This window comes from Pogoniulus pusillus, chromosome 36 (genome assembly GCF_015220805.1).
Source record: "Pogoniulus pusillus isolate bPogPus1 chromosome 36, bPogPus1.pri, whole genome shotgun sequence".
NCBI lineage: Eukaryota > Metazoa > Chordata > Aves > Piciformes > Lybiidae > Pogoniulus > Pogoniulus pusillus.
Genome location: NC_087299.1, coordinates 1,344,334 through 1,368,794, shown reverse-complemented (window position 1 = coordinate 1,368,794; position 24,461 = coordinate 1,344,334). Strand labels below are relative to the sequence as shown.

At 61.8% G+C, this 24,461-nt stretch overlaps 1 protein-coding gene across 3 annotated transcripts in view; it reads right to left on the bottom strand.

The window, feature by feature from the left end:
- The window catches only part of HSPG2 (heparan sulfate proteoglycan 2), a 67,865-nt gene that overhangs the window by 27,177 nt on the left and 16,227 nt on the right, over nt 1-24,461 (bottom strand). For all 3 annotated transcript variants that reach the window (XM_064172354.1, XM_064172356.1, XM_064172355.1), the window contains 37 exons: nt 23,623-23,877; nt 20,907-21,026; nt 20,702-20,833; nt 19,293-19,437; nt 18,549-18,697; nt 18,313-18,459; nt 17,795-17,958; nt 17,055-17,231; nt 15,822-16,018; nt 15,598-15,745; nt 15,391-15,518; nt 15,224-15,310; nt 14,820-14,878; nt 14,668-14,735; nt 13,232-13,372; nt 12,412-12,588; nt 12,141-12,320; nt 11,943-12,061; nt 11,740-11,851; nt 11,538-11,651; nt 11,331-11,458; nt 11,167-11,253; nt 11,030-11,079; nt 10,853-10,941; nt 10,632-10,772; nt 10,364-10,555; nt 9,627-9,719; nt 9,469-9,549; nt 9,152-9,382; nt 8,921-9,034; nt 8,705-8,832; nt 8,539-8,625; nt 4,515-4,741; nt 3,478-3,588; nt 3,288-3,388; nt 2,170-2,350; nt 144-203 (listed from right to left, as the gene is read on the bottom strand). In XM_064172354.1, the coding sequence (XP_064028424.1) occupies nt 144-203; nt 2,170-2,350; nt 3,288-3,388; nt 3,478-3,588; nt 4,515-4,741; nt 8,539-8,625; nt 8,705-8,832; nt 8,921-9,034; nt 9,152-9,382; nt 9,469-9,549; nt 9,627-9,719; nt 10,364-10,555; nt 10,632-10,772; nt 10,853-10,941; nt 11,030-11,079; nt 11,167-11,253; nt 11,331-11,458; nt 11,538-11,651; nt 11,740-11,851; nt 11,943-12,061; nt 12,141-12,320; nt 12,412-12,588; nt 13,232-13,372; nt 14,668-14,735; nt 14,820-14,878; nt 15,224-15,310; nt 15,391-15,518; nt 15,598-15,745; nt 15,822-16,018; nt 17,055-17,231; nt 17,795-17,958; nt 18,313-18,459; nt 18,549-18,697; nt 19,293-19,437; nt 20,702-20,833; nt 20,907-21,026; nt 23,623-23,877 (4,920 nt within the window). The remainder of the gene's footprint in view (nt 1-143; nt 204-2,169; nt 2,351-3,287; nt 3,389-3,477; nt 3,589-4,514; nt 4,742-8,538; nt 8,626-8,704; nt 8,833-8,920; nt 9,035-9,151; nt 9,383-9,468; nt 9,550-9,626; nt 9,720-10,363; nt 10,556-10,631; nt 10,773-10,852; nt 10,942-11,029; nt 11,080-11,166; nt 11,254-11,330; nt 11,459-11,537; nt 11,652-11,739; nt 11,852-11,942; nt 12,062-12,140; nt 12,321-12,411; nt 12,589-13,231; nt 13,373-14,667; nt 14,736-14,819; nt 14,879-15,223; nt 15,311-15,390; nt 15,519-15,597; nt 15,746-15,821; nt 16,019-17,054; nt 17,232-17,794; nt 17,959-18,312; nt 18,460-18,548; nt 18,698-19,292; nt 19,438-20,701; nt 20,834-20,906; nt 21,027-23,622; nt 23,878-24,461) is intronic.

Sequence of the window (24,461 nt, the reverse complement as noted above, 5' to 3'; positions counted from 1 at the left end):
TGCCGGCCCCAGGCGGTGGGGGTGGTGGGAAGCAGGGGGTCGGCGTGGCACAGCTGGCACAGTGGGTGCGCAGTGGAGCCCCAGCATGCAGCGGGCAGGGGGCAGCGCAGGGACCCCCCCCAGGCCCCTTAGTGGTGACTCACCAGGTCTGTGCCCCTCCATGAACTCCACAGGGCCATAAAACATCTGAGTCTTCGAGGGGGCTGCAAGAGGGCACAAGATTCAGGGGAGTATGCCCATCACTCCTGCATCTGGGCACCAAGGGTGCCCATCATCCTGGTCTTCTGGCACTGACAGTGCCCAGAGAGTCTGGGCACCAGGCAAGCACCCACAGCATCTGGCAGCAAGCCTGTCCCTTGCCAGGGCATCTGGGCAGCGAAGGTGCCCACCACTGCAGTGTCTGGGCAGAGAGCCTGCCCACTGCCCTGCAACCTGAGCACTGACTGAGCCCATCAGCCTGACCCTTGGGCACCAAAAGCATTCACCACCTCAGTCTGGGGGTTGAATGTGTTCATCATCCTGGCATCTGGGCACCAAGTGGGCCCTCTGCCTTGGCATCAGGGTGCTGAGAATGCCCGCAGCTCCAGCGCCTGGACACCATCGACTCATTGCCTGAGACATCTAGGCAGCAAGCCTGTACATTGCCAGGGTGTCTGGGCACTGAGAGTACCCATCACCCTGGCATCTCGGTGGTGAGAGTGCTTACTGTACTGGCACCTAGGCACTGAGTGTGTTCATCACCTCAGCATCTGGGCACCAAGCATGCCCATCACCATGGCACGTGGGCAGCAAGCACTGCCACTGCTCCCAGGCTATGGGAGGTGAACATCCTCACCAACTCCAGGCAGCTCATGCCCATCACACTGGCATCTGGGTGCTGAGCCAGCCCATCACCCCCAGTATCTGGACAGTGAGCCTGTCCAGGGCCTCTGGGCACCATGCCCAGCATTTGGGCACCAAGTGTGCTCATGACCCTGATGTCTGTGTGCTCAGCATGTCCAATGCCCCAGAGTCTGGGCACACAGTGAGCCTATCACCCTTGCCAGCTGGGCACAGTGAGCCAGTCCAGAAGCCAGGGTGAATGGGTAGCAAATGTGCCCACCACCCTGGCATCTGGGTGCCAAGTGCAGCCATTATTCCAGCACTTGGGCACCAAGTAGGCCCATCATCCCACTGTCTGGGCAACAAATGTGCCCACTACTGTGGCATTAGGGTACAGAGGGTGCCCACCATATTGGCATCTAAGGACCAAGTGCATGCATCACCTCCATGTCTGGGCACCAAGCATGCCCATTACCCTAGTGTATGAGCCCCAAGTATGCCCATTGTCTTGGCATCTGGCACCAAATGTGCCCATCACCCGGGCATCTGGGCAGAGAGCATGCCCACTACCTCACTGTCTGGGCACTGAGTGTGCCCATCACCCGGGCATCTGGGCAGAGAGCATACCCACTGCTTCACTGTCTGGGCACTGAGTGTGCCCATCACCTTGGCATCTGGGCAGTGAGCATGCCCTTCACCTTGCAATATGGGCACTGGGAGTGCCCATCACTCCTGGATCTGGGCACCAAGCATGCCTGTTCCCCTGGCATCTGGGTGTCAAGAGTGCCCATCACTCCCTGATCTGGGCACCAAGTATGTCTATTCCCCTGGCATCTGGGTGTCGAGAGTGCCCATCACTCCCTGATCTGGGCACCAACTATGTCTATTCCCCTGGCATCTGGGTGCTGAGAGTGCCCATCACTCCCTGATCTGGGCAGAAAGCATGTCTGTTGCCCTGGCATCTGGGTGTCGAGAGTGCCCATCACTCATGTTCTGGGCACCAAGTATGTCTATTCCCCTGGCATCTGGTGTCAAGAGTGCCCATCACTCATGTTCTGGGCACCAAGCATGTCTGTTGCCCTGGCATCTGGGTGTCGAGAGTGCCCATCACTCCTGATCTGGGCACCAAGTATGTCTATTCCCCTGGCATCTGGTGTCAAGAGTGCCCATCACTCATGTTCTGGGCACCAAGCATGTCTGTTCCCCTGGCATCTGGGTGTCAAGAGTGCCCATCACTCCTGATCTGGGCACCAAGCATGTCTGTTCCCCTGGCATCTGGGTGTCAAGAGTGCCCATCACTCCTGCTCAGGGCACTGAGCACACCTGCCCCCTGGCAGCGGGGCTCACCCTGCACGTAGAGCGTGGCAGTGCCCTCGTCCATGTCCAGCATGTTGGAGCCGGTGCAGACGTAGATGCCAGCGTCCTCGGGGCGCACGCGCCGCAGGGTCAGGATGCCGTTGAAGTCGACGGCGCCAGGCGGCAGCGTGCCATGGTTCTGCCGCGTCCACACCAGGGTGTAGGCAGGGGACTGCCGGGCACAAGGAAGCACAGGGACCTCAAGGATCATCCAGCTCCAACCCCCCGCCCTGGGCAGGGACACCTCCCCCTAGAGCAGGCTGCTCAAGGCCTCAGCCAACCTGGCCTCAAACACCACCAGGGAGGAAGCAGCCACAGCCTCCCTGGGCAACCACCCTCGTGGCCCTCCTCGGGACTGGCACCAACAGTTCCATGTCCTGCTTGTGCTGGGGGCTGCAGAACTGCCCCCAGGACTGCAGGTGGGGTCTGAGGAGAGCAGAGCCAAGGGGCAGAATGCCCTCCCTTGCCCTGTGCCCACACTGCTCTGGCTGCAGCCCAGCACAGGGTTGTGTCTGGGCTGCACTCACACTGCAGGCTCAGGTTGAGGTTTTCACCACCCCAGACCCCCAGGGCCTGTTCCTCAGAGCTGCTCTCAGCCATTCCCCACCCAGCCTGGAGCTGTGCTTGGGATTGCACCCACCCAGGTGCAGGACCTTACACTTGGCCTTGTTAAACGTCAGGAGCTTGTCCTGGGCACACCTCTGCAGCCTGACGCGGCACAGGCACCACAGCTGGGCATGTGGAAGGGTTAGGGAAGGGGTCTGCTGGATGTGGGGGGCACCCACAGGGTGGGCATCCAGGGGTGTTGATGTGTGCCATAAAAGCATCTTAGGTGCCTAAGGGTGTTTGGAGGCTTCATATGGCTGGATGGGCACCCAGGGATGCCCCTGTGCCCAGCATGGCCCCAAGGGCATCCATGTGCCCTGCATGTCCTCATGGGCACCAAGGGGATGCCCTCTGTGAAAGGTCCCATGGGCATACAGTTGTGTCCCTGCTCCTTTCACATCCCCAGCAGCACCACCCAGGACTGTCCCTCTACTCCGTGTGACCAAGCAGGTATGCAAAGATGCCCACAGGTGCCCCACTGTGCCATGCCCCTCTCAGCTCACCTTGCTCTTGGCAGTGCAGACGAAGGTGACGTCGGTGCCAGGCTTCACCCGCTGCACCCGCTTCTCCTCCACGGTGACAGTGATGGGTTTGTCAAGGGCCTCTGCAGCAAGACGAGGAGAGCTGAGGCCAGCTGCTCCCCCCTCACCTTGGGGACAGTGGTGACAGTAACCCAGCCCGAGGACGCCCTACCGGTGACGATGAGCTCAGCGCGGCTGGCGTTGCTGTGGCGCAGGTTGCGGCAGGAGCAGACATAGACTCCGGCTTCTGAGGGCTGGATGCTGGCAAAGTGCAGCTCCTCGCCTGGGGGGGACACACAGGTGGCACAGAGGCTCCCCAACTTGAGGGCATTCCAGTGTCCCCTTCCCAGAGCCACCAAATAGAATAGAATAGAATAGAATAGAATAGAATAGAATAGAATAGAATAGAATAGAATAGAATAGAATAGAACAGAACAGAACAGTGGAGTGGGCTAGAACAATGTCATAGAATCGGAGAACCAAGCAGGTTGGCAGAGAGCTCCAAGCTCAGCCAGCCCAGCCTAGCACCCAGCCCTGCCCAACCAACCAGACCATGGCACTCAGTGCCCCAGCCAGCCTTGGCTGCAACACCTCCAGCCACACAGACTCCACCACCTCCCTGGGCAGCCCATTCCAATGCCAATCACTCTCTCTGACAACAACTTCCTAACAACATCCAGCCTCAACCTGCCCTGCCACAGCTTCAGCCTGGGGCCCCTTCTTCTGGCCCTGGCTGCCTGGCAGCAGAGCCCAACCCCACCTGGCTACAGCCTCCCTGCAGGCAGCTGCAGGCAGCAGTGAGCTCTGCCCTGAGCCTCCTCTGCTGCAGGCTGCACCCCCCCAGCTCCCTCAGCCTCTCCTCACAGGGCTGTGCTCCAGGCCCCTCCCCAGCCTTGCTGCCCTTCTCTCAACACCTTCCAGCACCTCAACATCTCTCTGCAATTCAGCAGCCCAGAACTGGACACAGCACTCCAGGGGTGGCCTGAGCAGTGCTGAGCCCAGGGGCAGAAGAACCTCCCTTTGTCCTGCTGCCCACACTGCTCCTGAGCCAGCCCAGGATGCCATTGGCTCTGCTGCCCACCTGGGCACACTGCTGCCTCCTCTGCAGCTCCTCACTCCCAGCACCCCCAGCTTCCTCTCTGTCTGGCTGCCCTTAGCCACTCTGGCCCCAGCCTGTAGTGCTGCTTGGAGCTGTTGTGACCAAAATACCTTGCCCGCGGCTCTGGGCACCCGCAGGGAGGGGTTTCCCATCTTCCCGTGCCCAGTGGTAGTAGAAGGGAGGCTGGCCAGTGGCCTGGCACCGCAGGGTGACGGCGCTGCCCTGTGCCACCGTGGTGCGTGGCGGATGGATGCGGACAGCCAGGGGCACCGCGGAGCCCACAGGGACACAGCCCTGCCCGTGGGCCGTGGGGTCACCTGTGTAGCCAGGGGCACAGCTGTGGGGGGAGAAAGGGGTGAGTCGGAGGGTGGGTACTGGGGTGCAGAGTTTGGGAGTAGCCCACTGAGGTGGGTACAGTAGGTGGGTATAGTGGGCACATATATGGGGGTGAGCCCACAGGTGGGTACAGTAGGGTGGGTAGAGTGGGCACATATATGGGGGTGAGCCCACTGGTGTGGGTATAGTGGAGTGTACCTAGCAAGGTGACCATCTTGGAGTGGGCACAGTGGGGTGAGCTCACTGGACTGGGTATACCAGAGCACAGATACTGGGGTGGGTATTGTGGGGTTGTATAGTGGGTACATATATGGGGCAGGTATAGTGGGCAGGCTATAGTGGGCACATGTATGGGGGTGAGCCTGCTGGAGTGGGTATAGTGGGGGTGTATCTAGCAGGGTGAGCATCTTGGGGTGGGCACAGTGGAGTGAGCTCACTGAACTGGGTATACTGGAGCGTGGATATTGGGGTGCATATATGGGGGTGAGCCCATTGGGGTGGGTGTATGTGGGTGCATGTATCAGAGTGGGTATAGCAGAGGATACTGGGGTGGGCATACTGGGGTGAGCCCACAGGAGTGCCTGTATTGGGGTGGGTATAACAGGGTGAGCCCCTCAGGGTGGGTATTAGTGGGGTGAGCATTTCAGGGTGGGTATCCTGGGGTGGGCATAGCAGGAGGATATTGGGGTGTGTATTGGGGTGGATATGTTGGGGTGAGCATGCTGGGGTGGGTATATCAGAGTGAGCAATTTGGGGTGAGCCCATTGGGATGGGCACAAGAGTGACTCATTGGGGTGCACATATTGAGGTGAGCTCATAGGGTGAGTATATTGGGGTGGGGGTACCAAGGTGGGTACAGCAAGAGAACATTGGGGTGAGCATTTTGGGGTGGACATAAGGGTATTTTGGGGTGAGCACTTTGAGGTGGGTATGCCAGGGAGAGCTCATCAGGGTGGGCATACTGGGGGTGAGCATTCCAGGGTGAGAACATTGAGGTGAACCCATCAGGGTGGGCATACTGGGCGGGGGGGTGAGAATACCAGGGTGAGAACACTGGGGTGAACCCATCAGGGTGGGCATACTGGGGGTGAGCATACCAGGGTGAGAACATTGGGGTGAGCCCATCAGGGTGGGCATACTGGGGGTGAGCATACCGGGGTGAGAACATTGGGGTGAGCCCATCAGGGTGGGCATGCTGGGGGTGAGCATACCAGGGTGAGAACATTGGGGTGAGCCCATCACAGTGGGCATACTGGGGGTGAGCATACCAGGGTGAGAACATTGGGGTGAGCCCATCAGGGTGGGCATACTGGGGGTGAGCATACCAGGGTGAGAACATTGGGGTGAGCCCATCAGGGTGGGCATGCTGGGGGTGAGCATACCAGGGTGAGAACATTGGGGTGAGCCAATCAAGGTCAGTATATTGGGGTGTGAGGACATCAGGGTGGGTATATTTGGCTGAGCCCATCAGGGTGGGTACACTGGGGCGAGCAAACCAGGGTGGGTGCACAGGGGTGTGTACAGCAGAGGGCACTGGGGTGGGTACATTGGGGTGAGCTCATAGAGGTGAACATACTGAGGTGGATATATCAAAGTGAAAATATTGGGGTGAGCTCATCAGGGTGGGTACATTGGGGTGAGCCTATCAGGATGGGCATAAGGGTTGACCCACTGGGGTGCATATATTGGGGTGAGCTCATAGGGTGAATACATTGGGGTGGGCATACCAGGGTGGGTACAGCAAGAGAACACTGGGGTGAGAGTATATTGGGGTGAGCATTTCAGAGTGGGTCTGTCAGGGTCAGGGTGGGCATGAGGGTGAGTACTTTGGGGTGAGTACTTTGAAGTGGGTATATCAAGGTGAGAACACTGGGGTGAGCCCATGAGGGTGGGTACAAGGGTGGCTCACTGGAGTGCATATATTGGGGTGAGTGTGTCAGGGTGGGTGCATTAGGGTGGGCACAGCAGAATTCTGGGGTGAGTATATTGGGATGGGTATAGCAGGATGAGCAATTTGGGGTGAGCCCACTGGGGTGGGCATAAGGGGTGACCAACGGGGGTGCATATATTGGGGTGAGCTCATAGGGTGAGTATATTGAGGTGGGTGTACCAGGGTGGGTACAGCAAGGGAATATTGGGGTGAGAGTATACTGGAGCGAGCATTTTTGGGGTGAGTCTGTCAGGGTGGGCATGAGGGTGAGTACTTTGGGGTGAGCACTTTGAAGTGGGTATATCAGGGTGAGAACACTGGGGTGAGCCCATCAGGGTGGGTACAAGGGTGGCTCACTGGAGTGCATATATTGGGGTGAGTGTGTCAGGGTGGGTATATCAGGGTGGGTGCATTAGAGTGGGCACAGCAGAACTCTGGAGTGAGTATATTGGGATGGGTATAGCAGGGTGAGCAATTTGGGGTGGGCCCACTGGGGTGGGCATAAGGGTGACCCACTGGGGTGCACATATTGGGGTGAGTTCATAGGGGTGCATATATTGGGGTAAGCATTTTGGGGTGGGTATGGCAGGGTAGAGATGAGGCTGAATATTTTGGGGTGAGCCTGTTGGAGTGGATATTTGGGTCAGAGTTGGGTACATGGTGGGGGTGCACTTTGGGATGAGTATGTTGGGGTGAGCTCATAGGGGTGAGGATATTGGGCTGGGTCCATCAGGATGGTTATATTGGGGTGAGCATTTCAGAGTGGCTATAGTGGGATAGGTATATTGGGGTGAGCCCATGGAGGTGAGCATTTTGGGGTGAGTATTTGGGGTGAGCAAGTCAGGGTGAGGATATTAGGGTGTGCATTTTGTGGTAAGCCCATGGGGTGGCCATTTGGGAGTGGGGATACTGGGGTGAGCCTGTCAGGGTGGGTTTATCAGGGTGAATGTTTTGGGGGTGAGCCCATGGGGTGGGTGCATTGAGGTGAGTCTGTCAGAGTGAGTATATTGGGGTGAGCATTCTGGGGTGAGCCCATGGGGTGGGTGTTTGAGGATGGATATCTGGGGTGACCCCATCAGGGTGAGTTTACCAGGATGAGCATTTTGGGGTGAGCCTGTCAGGGTGGGTTTATCAGGGAGAGCATTTTGGGGTGAGCCTATGGGGTGGGCATTTGGTGGGTGAATATCTGGGGTGAGCCTGTCAGGGTGGGTTTATCAAGGTGAATGTTTTGGGGTGAGCCCATGGGGTGGGTATTTGAGGGGTGAATATCTGGGGTGAGCCTGTCAGGGTGGGTTTATCAGGGTGAACGTTTTAGGGTGAGCCCATGGGGTGGGCGTTTGGGGGTGGATATCTGGGGTGACCCCATCAAGGGGAGTTTACCAGGATAAGTATTTAGGGGTGAGCCCACAGGGTGGGTATTTGGGAGGGGGTATTTGAGAGGTGGATGTCTGGGGTGAGCCAGTCAGGGTGGGTTTATCAGGGCGAACATTTTGGGGTGAGCCCATGGGGTGGGCGTTTGGGGATGGGCAAATGGAGTGACCCCATAAAGGGGAGTTTACCAGGATGAGCATTTTGGGGTGAGCCCACGGGGTGGGTATTTGGGGAGTGACTATATGGGGTGAGCCTGTCAAGGTGGGTTTCTCAGGGTGAACGTTTTGGGGTGAGCCCATGGGGTGGGTATTTGAGGGGTGAATATCTGGGGTGAGCCTGTCAGGGTGGGTTTATCAGGGTGAACGTTTTAGGGTGAGCCCATGGGGTGGGTATTTGGGAGGGGGCATTTGAGGGGTGGATGTCTGGGGTGAGCCTGCCAGGGTGGGTTTCTCAGGGTGAGCACTGGGCTGAGGCCAGGGTTGGGTTTTCAGGCTCACCGCTCGCAGTACTGCCCGGCGTAGCCTGGCTCGCAGGCGGTGCAGCGGTACCCTCCGCCTCCCAAACTCTCACAGGTCCTGGAGAACCTGTGGGGAGGGCCAGGGTGAGGTGGGGGCACATCCACTCCCCCCCTCAGCACCCCCCAACTCCAGCACTGGCACTCACTGGTTTTCAGGGTAAGGGAGGGGACAGGCGCAGGGCTGGCAGTCCTCGGGGGTCCCGGCGGTGGCATCCCCGTAGAAGCCAGGGGCACACTGGTCACAGAAATCCCCTGCTGTGTTGTGCAAGCATCCCTGGGAGGGGGGGAAGATAAAAATTGGGGGGGTTATGGCTGGCACGAGAGCCCAGCCCCCCAAACCCCCTCCCACTGTAAAGGCTTACGGAGCAGACGCCGCTCTCAGGGTGGCAGCTGTCGGAGTGCCCATTGCACTCGCAGAGCTCACAGTGCCCCAGGTACAGGCCCCCGCCCGTGCGGGTGTAACCGGGGGCACAGTCCTGCCAAGGGGGGGACAAAAGCGGGGGGGGGGGGTGTTAAGTGTTGTGACCCCCTCCAAACACCCCTAGATGGGGTGGGGGGGTGAGAGATGGGGACGACAGGGATGCCAGCCTCACCTGACAAGAGAGCCCGTGGTAGCCTGGGGGGCACCGGCATTCCTCCACCTCCAGGGCCGGGGGGAGGCCGGGCTGGGGGGGCACGGCCGTGTCCATGGTGACGTCGGCGATGCTGGATGCCGCCGTGCTGGTGGAGTAGGTGGCTCGGATGAGGACCTCATCCAGGTCGGCCAAAGCCATCAGGAGGTGCTCACGCGTGGCTGGTTGCCCGTCCGGCCGCTGCCAGTGTTGCTGCGGGCAGAGCAGGGAGGGGGTCACGGGGAGGGCACACAGCGGCTCGGGCACAGCCGGCGCCAAGGCCACCTCGGGGCTCCTACCTCCCGGAAAACGATCTCGAAGGTCTGGGGGGTGTGCGGGGGCAGGTCGGGCTGGTAGGCCACCAGCGTGATGTCATTGCCCTGTGGAGAGAGGGGTGTCAGAGGGGGGCAGGTGTCAGCCTGTGTCCATCCCCACCCCAGCCCTGGCACCCCCCTACCGTGATCTGGACGTCGGCGTCGGGCAGGGCAGCTCCCTGCCCCCCCGGGCTGTGCGTCAGGGTGTAGCGGAGACGACCCCCGTAGGAGCCCACCTGCAGGGGGAGAGGGCATGGGAGAGGGCATGGGGGGGGTGAGATTGGGATTGGGGTTGGGATGGGATGGAAAAGAGAAAGGGTAAAGGTAAAGGAGAGAGGGAGATAAGGGAGAGAGGGAAGGGGGGAGAGGAGGGGGAGGGGGAGAGGGAGGGGGAGAGAGGGAGAGAGGGAGAGGGGATGATAATGGGGACAGGGAAGGTGATGAGACAAGATGTGGATGAAGAAGGGAAAAGGAGAAGGGGAAAGATGGGATATGGATTGGGAAAGGAAAGAGAAAGGATGGGGAGAGGGATGGGGAAGGTGATGAATGAGGGTTGAGAAGGGGAAAGGGAAAAGGAGAAGAGGAAGGGAAATAGGATAGAGATGGGGAAAGGGGAGAGGGAGAGGGGAGGACAAGACAGGGATGAGGAAGGGGAAAGGGGAAGGAGGAGAGAGAATTGAGAAGGGAAAAGGAAAGAAGAAGGAAAACTGAAAGAGAAGGCAGGAGGCAGGAGGCAGGCGGCAGGACAGGCTGCAGCCACCTCCCCTGGGGCAGAGCCATGTGGCGAGCACCCAGGGGTGCCCATGAGGAGCAGGTGCAAGCTGGGCACTCTCATGGGCACCTCCGTTCCTGGGTAGGGTGTGAGGACACCTCCCCTTACCTTGTCCCCCTGGTAGGGGGGTGGCAGCTGCCAGTAGTAGGAGTCAGGGGGCAGCTCCCCAAAGCGGTGGTAGCTCAGGCGGGGCTGGGCGGTGCCAGGCTCCACCACGAAGCCGGTGCCCACCCGGGTGCTGCGCTGCCTGTTCACCAAGGCAAATCCCTGGGCATTGCCAGGCGCGAAGGGCGTCTGGACCTAGGGGTGGGGACAGGGGTGGTGAGCAGGGCTGGGCTGGCTGGGGACACCTGGGGACACCGCAGGGGACACTCACGGTGCTGCGGGCGAAGGTGGTGCTGGCACAGTGCTGGACGATGCCCATGCAGAAGCAGGGCAGGCAGCCGGCTGGCTCACTGGCACTCAGGTGGAAATGGTGGGGACGGCAGGTGGCACAGCGGGGACCTTCCACATTGGCCTAGGAGGGCAAGCATATGGGGTGGGTGACGTTGCCCTGTCACCCTCCTCCCAGGGCTTGGGGACACACTAAAGGCTCACCTTGCAGTGGCACTGCCCATTGGCATCGCAGCCATTGCTGACACTGCCACGTGGGTCACACTGGCACTGCCCGCTGGGGACACCCGGCTCTGGGGGAGTGACAACAGCGATTACACACAGCCCCCCTCCCGTGCCACCACAGGGGACTTCACCTTGCCCCCTGCCCATGCCACCCACCTCGGCATGGCTCTCCCTGCAGCGGGTCTCCCACGTACCCGGGTGAGCACCTATGGGAGCACAGCAAAAGATGCCAGTGAGGTGAGGCTGTGCCCCAGAGGCCACCCCCCATGCCCCACCTCGGTGTCCCCTGTCACCTCTCGCAGAGGCGCCCGCTGTGCCCCGGGGCACAGGCGCTGCACGTGGGCTGCCCATCTGTGTCCTCAAAGCAGATCTTGGTCATCCTGCAGAGGGCACAAGGGTATGGCTGAGCCCCTGCCAGTGTCCCCAGGGATGGAGGGGACTAGAAGCAGGCACCTACTGGGTGGCACCATGTGGTCCGTGGCAGGGACAGGGCCGGCAGTCGCCTGAGGTGCCCTGGGTGGCATCACCGTAGTAGCCAGATTGGCACTTGTCACACTGGGGACCTTCTGTGTGGTCTTGGCAGCCCTGCAAAGGAGGAAGACGATGGCACTGGTGGCACCACCAGGAAGGTCCCAAGGGTGTCTCCTGGCTATCCCCAGCTCACCTGGCAGACACCAGTCTCAGGGTGGCACTCTCTGGCATGGCCATGGCACTGGCACGGCTCGCAGGTGCCCAGGTAGAGCCCGGAGGTGCTGCGGGTGTAGCCGGTGTCGCAGTCCTGTGGGGGGGTGCGGGCACAGGCAGGGTGAGCCACCGCTCGCTGTGCCCAAGGGCGGGGATGGGGCGGGGGGCAGTGAGGGTCGCACCTGGCAGGAGGCCCCGCGGTAGCCAGCTGGGCAGGTGCAGTCCTCCACCTCCAGCGCGGGCGGGCGGCCAGTGGCATGTGGCACTGCCACGTCCAGGCTGACGTCGGCCAGGCTGTGGGGCAGAGAGGATGTCCCCAGTGCCCTGTGTGCCCGCAGCACCCTGTCTGCCCACAGCCCCACCATGCCCTGTCTGTGCCCAGTACCTGCTCTCCTGCTGCCGCTCTGAGTAGGATGCCCGAATCATGAAGAGGTCGACGTCGGCCAACGCCATCAGGAGATGCTCGCGGGTGGCATCGCGCCCGTCTGCCCGGCGCCAGGCATGCTGCGGGCACAACCAGCGGCTGACCACCGTGTCCCCGGCCCCACCCCGGGGGCGAGGGGGCAGATCCACCTGCCCTCACCTCACGGAAGGGCACGGTGATGGTCGTGGGGACACCGGCAGGAGGGCTGGCATCGGCGAAGTGCTCCAGGAGGATGCCATTGCCCTGCAGCAGGACGTCAGGCTGGCGCGGCAGCGGCTGGGCACCCGCCGGTGCCCGGTGTGTCACCGTGTAGCGCAGCTCACCGCCGTACGACGTCACCTGCAGCGGGGGAGGGGGGCAGGTGGTGAGGCTGAGCCGAGCTCGGGGACATCTCCCTTGTCACCCTTGTCCCCATGCCCGCCGCTGGCACCTTGTCGCCGGTGAAGGGCTCGGGCAGCACCCAGTAGTAGATGTCACTGGGCAGGGTCTGGAAGGCGTCAAAGAGCAGCTCCCGCTGCGAGGAGAAGCGGGCACCGGTGCCCACCGACTGCGTGCCAGCCAGGTTAGCCAGGGTCAGCGGCGGCGTGTCCTGGGCTGTGAGCAGCACCTGGAAGGGAGGGCCCAGGGGTGGGCATGGTGTGGCACAGCACAGCATGACACAGCACAGCGTTACCTGGCACAGCACAACATGGCACAGCAAACCATGGCATGGCTTGACGTATCACAGTATGGCATGGCATTAAATGGCACAGCATGGCACAACTATGACACTACATGGGGCAGCAAGGCACTGCATGGCATAACACGGCATAGTATGACATAACATGGCACTACATGGCACAGTGTGGCATCATGAGACATATAATGACACACACGACACAACCCAACATGGCACTGCACAGCACATTGCAGAGCATGGCACAACGTGGCACAGCATGGCATTATATGGTACAACATGACATGGCATGGCAGAGCACTGTGGCACGACATGGGATGGCACAACACTGCATAGCATGGCACAGCACAGCATACAGTGGCATGGCAAGACACAACGTAGCATGGCATTGCTACAACACAGCACTGCATAGCACAGTGACACCAAATGGCATGGCACAATGTTTTGTATCATGGCACAACATGGCATGGCACAGCACAGCATGGCATGACACTGCATCACACCACACACCATGGCTCAACATGACACAGTATGGCCTGACAAAGCCTGGCACAGCCTGGCACAGCCTGGGTACCTGGTGGCGGTTCCAGGCGGAGCTGTGGCAGTGCCTCGAGACGCCCATGCAGAAGCAGGGCAGGCAGCCCTCGGGGTTGGCAGCGCTCAGGTGGAAGGTGCCCGCCGCACAGGCATCGCACAGCCGGCCCCGCACGTTGGGCTGGGGGCACAGGGGGCAGCCGTGGGTGAGGCTGCCAGAGGCTGAGGGTAGCACCAGTCCAAGGACTGGCAATGGGGCAACAGAGTGCACTGGGTGCACGGGGGGTGGAAATGGGTGCCAAGGAGGATTGGAATGGGTGCCACGGGGAGACTGGACTGGGTACCATGGGGTTTGGAATGGGTTCCACAGGGGCTTGCAATGGGTGCCAAGGAGGGGTTGGCCTGGGTACCATAGGGCTTGCAATGGGTGCCAAGGAGGGGTTGGACTGGGTACCATAGGGCTTGCAATGGGTGCCAAGGAGGAGTTGGACTTAGTACCAAGGAGGAGTTGGATTGGGTGCCAAGCAGGGGTTGGATTGGGTGCCACAGGGTTTGCAATGGGTGCCAAGGGCATTTGTAATGGATGTCACGGTGGAATTGGACTGGGTACCATAGGGTTTCAATGGGTGCCAAGGAGGGGTTGGACTGGGTGCCATGGTGGGATTAGACTGGGTACTAGGGGTTTGCAATGGGTGCCAAGGAGGGGTTGGACTGAGTGCCATGGTGGGATTGGACTGGGTACTAGGGGTTTGCAATGGGTGTCAAGGAGGGGTTGAACTGGGTGCCAAGGAGGGATGGTACTGGGTGCCATGGTGGGGTTAGATTGGGTACCATAGGGCTTGCAATGCGTGCCAAGGAAGGGTTGGACTGGGTGCCACGGTGGGGTTGGATTGGGTGCCATAGGGTTTGCAGTGGGTGCCAAGGAAGGGCATTTGTAATGAGTGCCATGGGGAGGTTTGGACTGGGTATCATACAGTTTGGAATGGGTGCCAAGGTGGAGTTGGACTGGGTGGCACAGGCAGGTTGGACTGGGTCCCATGTGGGACTGGACTGGGTGCTAGGGGGAGTGGGAATGGGTGCCCCAGGGATTGGACTGGGTTCTATGAAGGGGGCACACTGGGTGCCATAGGAGGTTGGACTTGGTGCCCCAGGGGATCAAGCTGGGTGCCATGGGGGGGCTGGACTGGGTGCTGGGGGCAGGGGACGGGACTGGGTGCCCCAGAAACTGGATTGGGCACCACAGGGGTCAGACTGAGTGCTGGGGTGGGATGGTCAGACTGGGTGGCATAGAGGCGTTGGAATGGGTATCATAGGGGGGTTGGAATGGGTGCCATGGGGCAGAGGCAGACTGGCTGCTATAGAGGACTGGACTGGGTACCCAGGGATCCTACTGGATGGCATGGCAGAGGTTGCACTGGGTACTGTGGGCATTGGCAGCACCCAGCCCTCCCTCACCCCAGGGCACCCTGCCCGCACCTTGCAGCGACAGGTGCCACTGGCATCGTCCTTGCCCCCGCGGGCATCGCATTTGACAAGCTCCTGACCTGTGGGCAGCAAGGGTGAGAGTGGGGGGCACCCCTGGGCGAGGGGTGGGGGGGAGAACCCCACAACCAGCATCCCCCACTCACCGATTGGGGTGCATTTGCCACCCGGCTGGATGGGGTCACCCTCGTAGCCTGGAGCACACCTATGGGGAGGGGGGAGGGTGGGTGAGGAGGGAGGAGGATGGAGGAAGATGATGGGGGGGGGAGGGAGGATGGGGGAGGATGGGGGAGGATGGGGGAGGATGGGGGAGGATGGGGGAGGATGGGGGAGGATGGGGGAGGATGGGGGAGGATGGGGGAGGATGGGGGAGGATGGGACGAATGGGAGGGATGAGAGAGGATGGGGGAATGTAGGGGGGATGGGAGAGGATGGGAGGGATGGAGGGGGTTGGGGGAGGATGGGGAGGATGGGGGGGAGGGGTACGGGGGGAGGATGGGTGGGGATGAGGTGGGGCTGTCTCGGGTGGGGTGTTATGGGGACCCCCCACCTCTCGCAGCGTCGCCCAGCGTAGCCAGGGGTGCAGGCGTCGCAGGTGGCCTGACCGTCGGTGTCCAGGAAGCAGGACTCTGAGAACCTGCAGGTGACAGTGGCGGTGGCACAGTGGGACACTGACACTCTGCCCTGGGCAAGGGTGCCCCTGGGGTTGGCACCCACCTGCGAGACGACTCAGTGTAGGGACAGGGGCAAGGGTGGCAGGCGGTGGCCGTGCCCTTGGTGGCGTCGCCGAAGAAGCCAGGTTTGCACTTCTCACACTGGGGACCCTCCGTGTTGTGCTGGCAGTTCTGGGGGGGCACACGTGGCATCAGGGGCTGGTGGCACCCTGCCTTGCCCCCACCCCCACGTCACCTCCCCGCTCCTTACCAGGCAGTGCCCAAAAACTGGGTCGCAGGTGCTGGAGTGGCCATGGCAGCCGCAACCGGAGCAGCTCCCCAGGTAGGGTCCCCTGGTCACCCGCTCGAAGCGGGCGGCACAGCGCTGGCACGACAGCCCCGTGTAGCCCACCGGGCACCTGGGGACACAGTGGTGTGACGGTGGCATCCTGGCAGCTGTGCCACTGAGTCTGCCACCTCGCTACCAGATGTTACCTGCACTCCTCGACGTCCCCAGCTGGCCCCAGGCCGGTGTCACTGGTGCTGGTGATGTCCATGGCCACGTCGCTGAGGCCCACACTGGCCATGCGCCCGTCATAGACTGCCCGGATGAAGATGCCCTCCAGCTCCTGCAGCACCAGCAGCAGCAGCTCCCGGCTCACCGGGGCACCCTCCTCATCCTCCCAGTGGTCCTGTTAGGATGGTCATAACAGTGTCACCCCAGGGTGATGCCACCACTGGCATCATCTGCCTGCCAGCACCACCATCACTCGCTCATCATCACTGGCATCACTTGCTCACCATCATCACCTGCACACCATCACCATCACCCACCCACCACCAACATCACCCACCCACCACCACAATCACCGACCACCACCATCACCCACCCATCACCATCACTCATCCATCACCACCATCACCCACCCATCACCACCATCACCCACCCATCACCACCATCACCTACCCATCAACATCACCATCACTCATCCATCACCACCATCACCCACCCATCACCACCATCACCTACCCATCAACATCACCATCACTCATCCATCACCAACATCACCCACCCACCACCACCATCACCCACCCATCACCACCATCACCTACCCATCAACATCACCATCAGTCATCCATCACCAACATCACCCACCCACCACCACCATCACCCACCCATCACCACCACCCACCCATCACCACCATCACCTACCCATCAACATCACCACCACTCATCCATCACCACCATCACCCACCCATCACCATCACCCACCCATCACCACCATCACTCATCCATCAACATCACCCACCCATCACCACCATCACTCATCCATCACCACCATCACCTACCCATCAACATCACCATCACTCATCCATCACCACCATCACCTACCCATCAACATCACCATCACTCATCCATCACCACCATCACCCACCCATCACCACCATCACTCACCCATCACCACCACCATCATCCACCCACTATCACCACCACCATCACCCACTCATCATCACCATTATCACCCCAGCATTGCCACCAGCATCACCATTGGCATCATCCATCACCTACTGACCAGCACCACCCAGCCAGCAGCAACACCATCACTCACCACCCACCATCACCACCACTACCACCACCATCACCCACCCATCACCACCATCCACCAGTCCTACCACCACCACCATCACCCTCACCATACCCCACCACCGCTGCCGCCCCGCACCCACCTCGGTGAAGGGCAGGTGTCGCCGGTTGAGGACATCAGGCCGGGTGGCCCCAGCACGAGCCCGCAGCTGCCGCCCGTGGCCCCGCAGCACCACGTCAGGGTGGGTGGTGGGCTCGGGGGGTCCCCGCCCCAGCCGGTACCGCACCCCATAGCTCAGCACTCCCCCATAGGCATCCACCTGGCAGCATCAGTGGGCAGTTAGTGGCTGTGCCACCAGCGTCACAGGCTCACGGATGTCAGGGGTTGGAAGGGACACAAAGAGCTCATCCAGTCCAACCCCTGCCAGAGCAGGACCATCCAGTCTAGCTCAGGGCACACAGGAACACATCCAGACAGGCCTGGAAAGGCTCCAGAGAAGACTCCACAGCCTCCCTGGGCAGCCTGTGCCAGGGCTCTGGGACCCTTCCAGGCAAGAAGTTCCCCCTTGTGTTGAGCTGCAACCTCCTGTGCTGCAGTTTCCATCCATTGCTGCTTGTCCTGTGCCAGGCAGCAGTGGGCAAAGCCTGACCCCCCCTCCTGACCCCCGGCCCCTAGATAGTTACAGACATTGATTCAATTCCCTCTCAGCAGCCCCAGGGCCCTCAGCCTCTCCTCACCAGGCACTGCTCCAGTCCCATCATCATCATCATAGCCTCTGCTGGACCCTCTCCAGCAGATCTCTGTCCCTCTTCAACTGGGGAGCCCCAAACTGAAGGCACTACTCAAGATGAGGTCCCAACCCCATCCCCAACCTGCTGTCACCTTGTCCCCGAGGAAGGTGTTTGGCAGTGCCCAGAAGGCATCGAGGGCCAGGAAGCGTCGGGACAGGTCCAGGAGCTGGAATTCTTCTGCTGCCACATCCAGGTGGAGCTGGGTGGCCGAGAGCACCGGCGAGGACGGGGACGCCAGCAGCGTCACGTTGGCACCTGCGAGGAGAGGCTCAGCCCCTGCAGCATCCCTTATGCCCTGCTCCCCCTGTGCCCTGCTCCCCTGTCCCCTGCACCCTGCTCCCCTGTGCCCTGCTCCCCTGTCCTGTCCCCTGCTCCTGTCCCATGCACCCTGCTCTCCTGCACCCTGCTCCCCTGTCCCCTGCTCCCCACTCTCCTGTCCCCTGCACCCTGCTCCCCTTGTGCCCTGCTCCCCACTCCCCTATGCCCTGCTCTCCTGTGCCCTGCTCCCTGCTCCCCTGTCCTGTCCCCTGCTCCTGTCCCATGCACCCTGCTCTCCTGCACCCTGCTCCCCTGTCCCTGCTCCCCTGTGCCCTGCTCCCCAGGACTCACCCTTGAAGTCGTCGGGGCGGTCGAAGCGGAGGCGCAGGCGGTGGCGGTGGCGGGCGGTGGCACGGCAGGAGGTGGTGACACCGAAGCAGAAGCAGGGCAGGCAGCGAGATGTCCCTGCCACCTGGAAGTGCCCCTCGGGGCACGGCCCTGCGCCAGAGGGTGGGAGAGCGACAGTGACAGCGCCAGGGTAGGGGCAGTGGGACGGGGAGGGCAGGGCAGGGCAGGGGGATGCTCACCGGGGCGGGTGACGGTGAGGATGCTGTCCGGGATGCCAAAGACCATGCCCAGGGTGTTGATGGCCTCGCAGGTGTAGGCGCCCTGGTCGGCCTCCTTCACGTCCCGGATGGTCAGGGTGCCCTGCCCGGCCTCGCTCACGATCGATACCCTGCGTGGCACACTTGGCACCCGGTGCCTGGCACACCCAGCACCCAACACACCCAGCAACCAGTGCCACCACACCCAGCACACCCAGCGCCCAGCACACCTGGCACCTAGCACACCTGACACCCAGCACCCAGTGCCTGGCATACCCAGTGCCCGGCATACCCAGTGCCCAGCACACTTGGCCCAGAACACCCAGTATACCCACCACACCCAGCACCCCCAGTGCCCAGCACACCCAGTGACCAGCACACCCAGTGCCCAGCACAACCAGAGTCCAGCACACCCAGTGCCCAGCACACCCAGAATGCCCAGCACACCCAGAATATCCAACACACCCACTGCCCAGAATACCCAGTGCCCAGAATACCCAGCACACCCAGAGCCCAGCACACCCAGTGCCCAGCATACCCAGAATACCCAGTGCACCCAGTGCCCAGAGTACCCAGCACACCCAGAGTGCCCAGCACACCCAGAGCCCAGCACACTCAGGGTGCCCAGCACACCCAGCACACCGTGCCCAGCACACCCAGTGCCCAGCACAAGCCCCACCCAATCAGCAGCCCCACCCCCGTGCCCTGGCCAGGCCCTGCCCGCACCTGTGGCTGCTGGGGGTGTGCCCCCAGTTGAGGCGCCAGGTGATGATGGGGGTGGGCACACCGGTGGCCACGCAGGTGAAAGTCACCGTCTGGCCGGGCACTGCCCGCACCGACTCCCGGGGCAGCGTCACCACCTGCGGGGGCACTGCCCACCCCACCCTGTCATCACCCAGCACTGCCCCAGCACCACCCTGGCACCACATAGCACCACCCGGCACTGCCCCAGCACCAGCCCACCACCATCCATCACCACCTGGCACCACCCTGGCAAATCTCAGTCACCACCCCCTCACCTCCCCATCACCACTGTACACCAACTGCAGGAGCATTGCCCACCCTGCCCCAGTACCACCTAGCACCGCCCATCACCATATGCAGAAGCACTGCCCTCCCCAGCACCACCTGGCATTGCCCTGGCACCTCAAGTCGCCACCCCAACAACACCCCAGCACCAGCCATCACCATCACAGCACCACCCCATGGGGCACTGTGTACCCTGTCCTATCACTACCCTGGCACCACCTGTCAGTGTCCTGGCACCATTTGTCATCATCCTGGTCCTACCACTCTGGGTGCCACACCCAGCGTTGTGCCACAGCACACAGCTCCCAGCACATCTCAGAGACCCTGGCACAGCTTGGGCACAGTGTCCCAAGCCTGGTGCAATGGCATAGGATTCCTGGGCACAATGCCCCCAGTACAGTGCCATGCTGTAGTGTCCCCAGCTCAGTGCCATGGCACAGGGTCCTTGAGTTCAGTGTCCTTACCCTGGTGCCATGGCACAAGATCCTCAGCTTGGTGCCATGGCATGAGGTCCCTGGGCACAGTGTCCCCAGTAGAGTGCCATGTCCCTGAATGCAGTGTGCCCAATCTGATGCCATGACACAGTGTCCCCAGGCACTTTGTCCCTAGCTTAGTGCTATGACACAGGCTCCCTGGCACAGCACAGGTGCAGTGTCACCAGCCCAGTGCCATAACAGTGCCACAAGCTTGTTGCCATGGCTCAGAGTTCCTGGCACAGCTTGGGCACAGTCTCCTCAGTGCCATGGCCTATCTGGTGCCTATGTAGTGCCAGGACACGCTGTCACCAGCTTGGTTCCATGCCAGTGTCTCCAGGCACACTGTCCCCGGACCAGTGCCACATCCCTGGGCACAATGTCCCCAGCCTGGTGCCATGCCCCTAGGCACAATGTGCCCAGCCCAGTGCTGTGCCACATTGTCTGCAGTCTGGTGCCACGGCCCTGGGCCCAATGTCCCCACCCTGGCGCTGTGCCACATCACCCCCAGCCCTGTGCCACATCTCGGGTGCAGCACCCCTGGGCACACAGCCACACCACAAGGTCCCCCACCCAGCAGCAGGAGCCCACGCCCCCAGAGGCTGGCAGCAGTGCCCCCGTGGTGCCACTCACCGCAGCCAACCTCGTCGGAGCGGTCGGGGCAGTCGGGCTCGCGGTCACACTGGTAGCTGGCACGGATGCAGGTGCCAGTGGCCACGCAGCGGAACTCAGCTGGGCCGCAGGCCGCGTCGGGAGCCTTGGTGGCTGCGGGAGGTGCCAGCGAGTCACCAGGGGCTGCTGGCACCAGCAGGGTGCCCAAGGCCGGGGCCATACTCACGGCAATCAGCCTCGTCGGAGCCATCACCGCAGTCGTTCTCCCCATCGCAGCGCCACAGCTTGAGGGCACAGTGCCCATTGCGGCACTTGAACTCGTTGGGCTCGCAGGGAGAAGGGGTACCTGGGCACGGGGTGGGGGAAGGGGTCAAGGGGGTCAAAGGGGGCATGGGAGGGGGCAAAGGAAGGGGGTGGTTGGTGGTGAGCAGCAGTTGGTGAATGGGTGGGTGGCAGTGGATGGATGGCACATGATGGGCAGCAGGGGGTGGATGGGTGGTGATGGGTGGGTGGCAGTGGATGGATGGCAAGTGAAGGGCAGCAGGGAGTGGTTGCAGGACAATGGATTATGGGAGATGGGCAGTGGGAGGCTGATGGTGGGTGATGAGTGGGCAGCCAGGGGCAGTGGGTGGTGGATGGCACACACTGGGTGGGTTATGGGTGACGGTAGGTGACGGATGGCAGGTGATGGGTGATCAATGGTGGGTGATGGATGGTGGGTGGTGGATGATGGATGGTGGGTGATGGATGGTGGGTGATGGATGGTGGGTGGTGGGTGATGGATGGTGGGTGATGGATGGTGGGTGGTGGGTGATGGATGGTGGGTGATGGATGGTGGGTGATGGATGGTGGGTGGTGGGTGATGGTTGATGGATGGTGGGTGATGGATGGTGGGTGGTGGGTGATGGTTGATGGATGGTGGGTAGTGGGTGATGGACGATGTGTGGTGGGTGATGGATGGTGGGTGATGGATGGTGGGGTGGGTGATGGATGGTGGGTGGTGGGTGATGGATGGTGGGTGATGGATGGTGGGGTGGGTGATGGATGGTGGGGTGGGTGATGGATGGTGGGTGATGGATGGTGGGTGGTGGGTGATGGGTGGTGGGTGATGGATGGTGGGTGGTGGGTGATGGATGGTGGGTGATGGATGGTGGGGTGGGTGATGGATGGTGGGGTGGGTGATGGATGGTGGGTGATGGATGGTGGGGTGGGTGATGGATGGTGGGTGGTGGGTGATGGGTGGTGGGTGATGGATGGTGGGTGGTGGGTGATGGATGGTGGGTGGTGGGTGATGGATGGTGGGTGATGGATGGTGGGGTGGGTGATGGATGGTGGGTGGTGGGTGATGGATGGTGGGTGATGGATGGTGGGGTGGGTGATGGATGGTGGGTGGTGGGTGATGGATGGTGGGGTGGGTGATGGATGGTGGGTGATGGATGGATGGTGGGTGATGGATGGTGGGGTGGGTGATGGATGGTGGGTGGTGGGTGATGGGTGGTGGGTGATGGATGGTGGGGTGGGTGATGGATGGTGGGTGGTGGGTGATGGGTGGTGGGTGATGGATGGTGGGTGGTGGATGGTGGGTGGTGGGTGATGGATGGTGGGGTGGGTGATGGATGGTGGGGTGGGTGATGGATGGTGGGTGGTGGGTGATGGATGGTGGGTGATGGATGGTGGGGTGGGTGATGGATGGTGGGTGGTGGGTGATGGATGGTGGGTGATGGATGGTGGGGTGGGTGATGGATGGTGGGTGATGGATGGTGGGGTGGGTGATGGATGGTGGGTGGTGGGTGATGGATGGTGGGTGATGGATGGTGGGGTGGGTGATGGGTGGTGGGTGGTAGGTGATGGGTGGTGGGTGATGGATGGATGGTGGGTGATGGATGGTGGGTGATGGATGGATGGTGGGTGATGGATGGTGGGGTGGGTGATGGATGGTGGGTGGTGGGTGATGGATGGTGGGTGATGGATGGTGGGTGATGGATGGTGGGGTGGGTGATGGATGGTGGGTGATGGATGGTGGGGTGGGTGATGGGTGGTGGGTGGTAGGTGATGGGTGGTGGGTGATGGATGGATGGTGGGTGATGGATGGTGGGTGATGGATGGATGGTGGGTGATGGATGGTGGGGTGGGTGATGGATGGTGGGTGGTGGGTGATGGATGGTGGGTGGTGGGTGATGGATGGTGGGTGATGGATGGTGGGTGATGGATGGTGGGGTGGGTGATGGATGGTGGGTGATGGATGGTGGGGTGGGTGATGGATGGTGGGTGGTGGATGGTGGGGTGGGTGATGGATGGTGGGTGGTGGGTGATCAGTGGTGGGTGGTGGATGGTGGGTGGTGGGTGATGGGTGGTGGGTGATGGATGGTGGGTGGTGGGTGATGGATGGTGGGTGGTGGGTGATGGGTGATGGGTGGTGGGTGATGGATGGTGGGTGATGGGTGATGGGTGGTGGGTGATGGATGATGGGTGGTGGGTGATGGATGGTGGGTGATGGATGGTGGGTGGTGGATGGTGGGTGGTGGGTGATGGATGGTGGGTGATGGATGATGGGTGGTGGGTGGCAGGTGATGGGTGGCTGTCAGCGGATGGCTGGCAAGCGACGGACAGCTGGCAGTGGTGGATGGTTGGTGGGTGATGGGTGGGTGATGGGTGATGAGTGGTCGACAGTGGGTGAGTGGTGAGTGATGATCTATGGGCAGTGGCCGATGGACAGTGGGCAAGGGGTGCTGCGTGCCAGGCTGCAGGTGACAGGTAAGGGGCAGTGGGCCACAAGTGCCCGGCAGTGGGTGAGGGATGCCATATGGGCGGTGGGCATTGGTGGGCGCTGGGTGACAGGCAGCAGGCGATGCACAGGGGTGTTGGGTGGCAGGCGACGGGTGGCAGGGCAGTGCCCAGCGGGCATCCCCCAGCCCCAGCCCCAGCCCCGGGGTGGTGCTCACCGCAGGCCTCCTCGTCGCTGCCGTCGGCGCAGTCGGGTTCGCCGTCGCAGAGGTAGTCGCGGGGCACGCAGCGCCCATCGGCACAGGCGGCCTCGCCCGACGGGCACCCACTGCCCACCGCCGGCTTGGGGGGGCGCGGGGTGAGGGGGTGCCGCAGGGGCACCGAGGGGGTGGTGGCAGCCACGAGGGTGCTCCGCGGGCGGGTGGTGATTGGGCGAGAGGTGGTGGCAGGGGGGGGCGGCCGCGTCACAGGGGCTGAGGGGAGAAGGGGGGTTAGGGGGAGGGAAAGGGGGGGCAGGTGGAGATGGGGGTGAGGGGGTGCATGGGGGCTAGGGGAAGGAAAGTGGGGGGCAGGGGGCAGATGGGGATGAGGGGGTGTATGGGGGTGTATGGGGGTTAGGGAATGGAAAGTGGGGGGCAGGGGGGAGATGGGGGTGAGGGGGTGTATGGGGTTTAGAGGGAGGGAAATGGAGAGCAGAGGAGGTTGTGGAGGATAAATGAGGGTTTGGGGGGCCATGGGGGAGGTGGGGGTGCAGGGGGAGGCATGGGGGAAATGGGGGTGTAAGGAGAGGTTACAGGAGGTACAGGGAGGAATGGGGGTGCAGGGAGAGGTGTGAGGGAACGTGGGGGTGCAAGGAGGGGTTGGGGGGAACTGGGGAGGAAATGGGGGTGCAGAGGTGGAGTTTATGGGGGGGCTAAGGAAGCGAATGGGGGTGTGGAGGTGTCACGGGGGGAAACGGGGGGTGCAAGGAGGGGCCAGATGGGGACATGGAGAGGTTCACGGAGGGGGAATGCGGGTGTGGGGGGGGATGCTTATGGGAGGTACAGGGGGGTGGGGA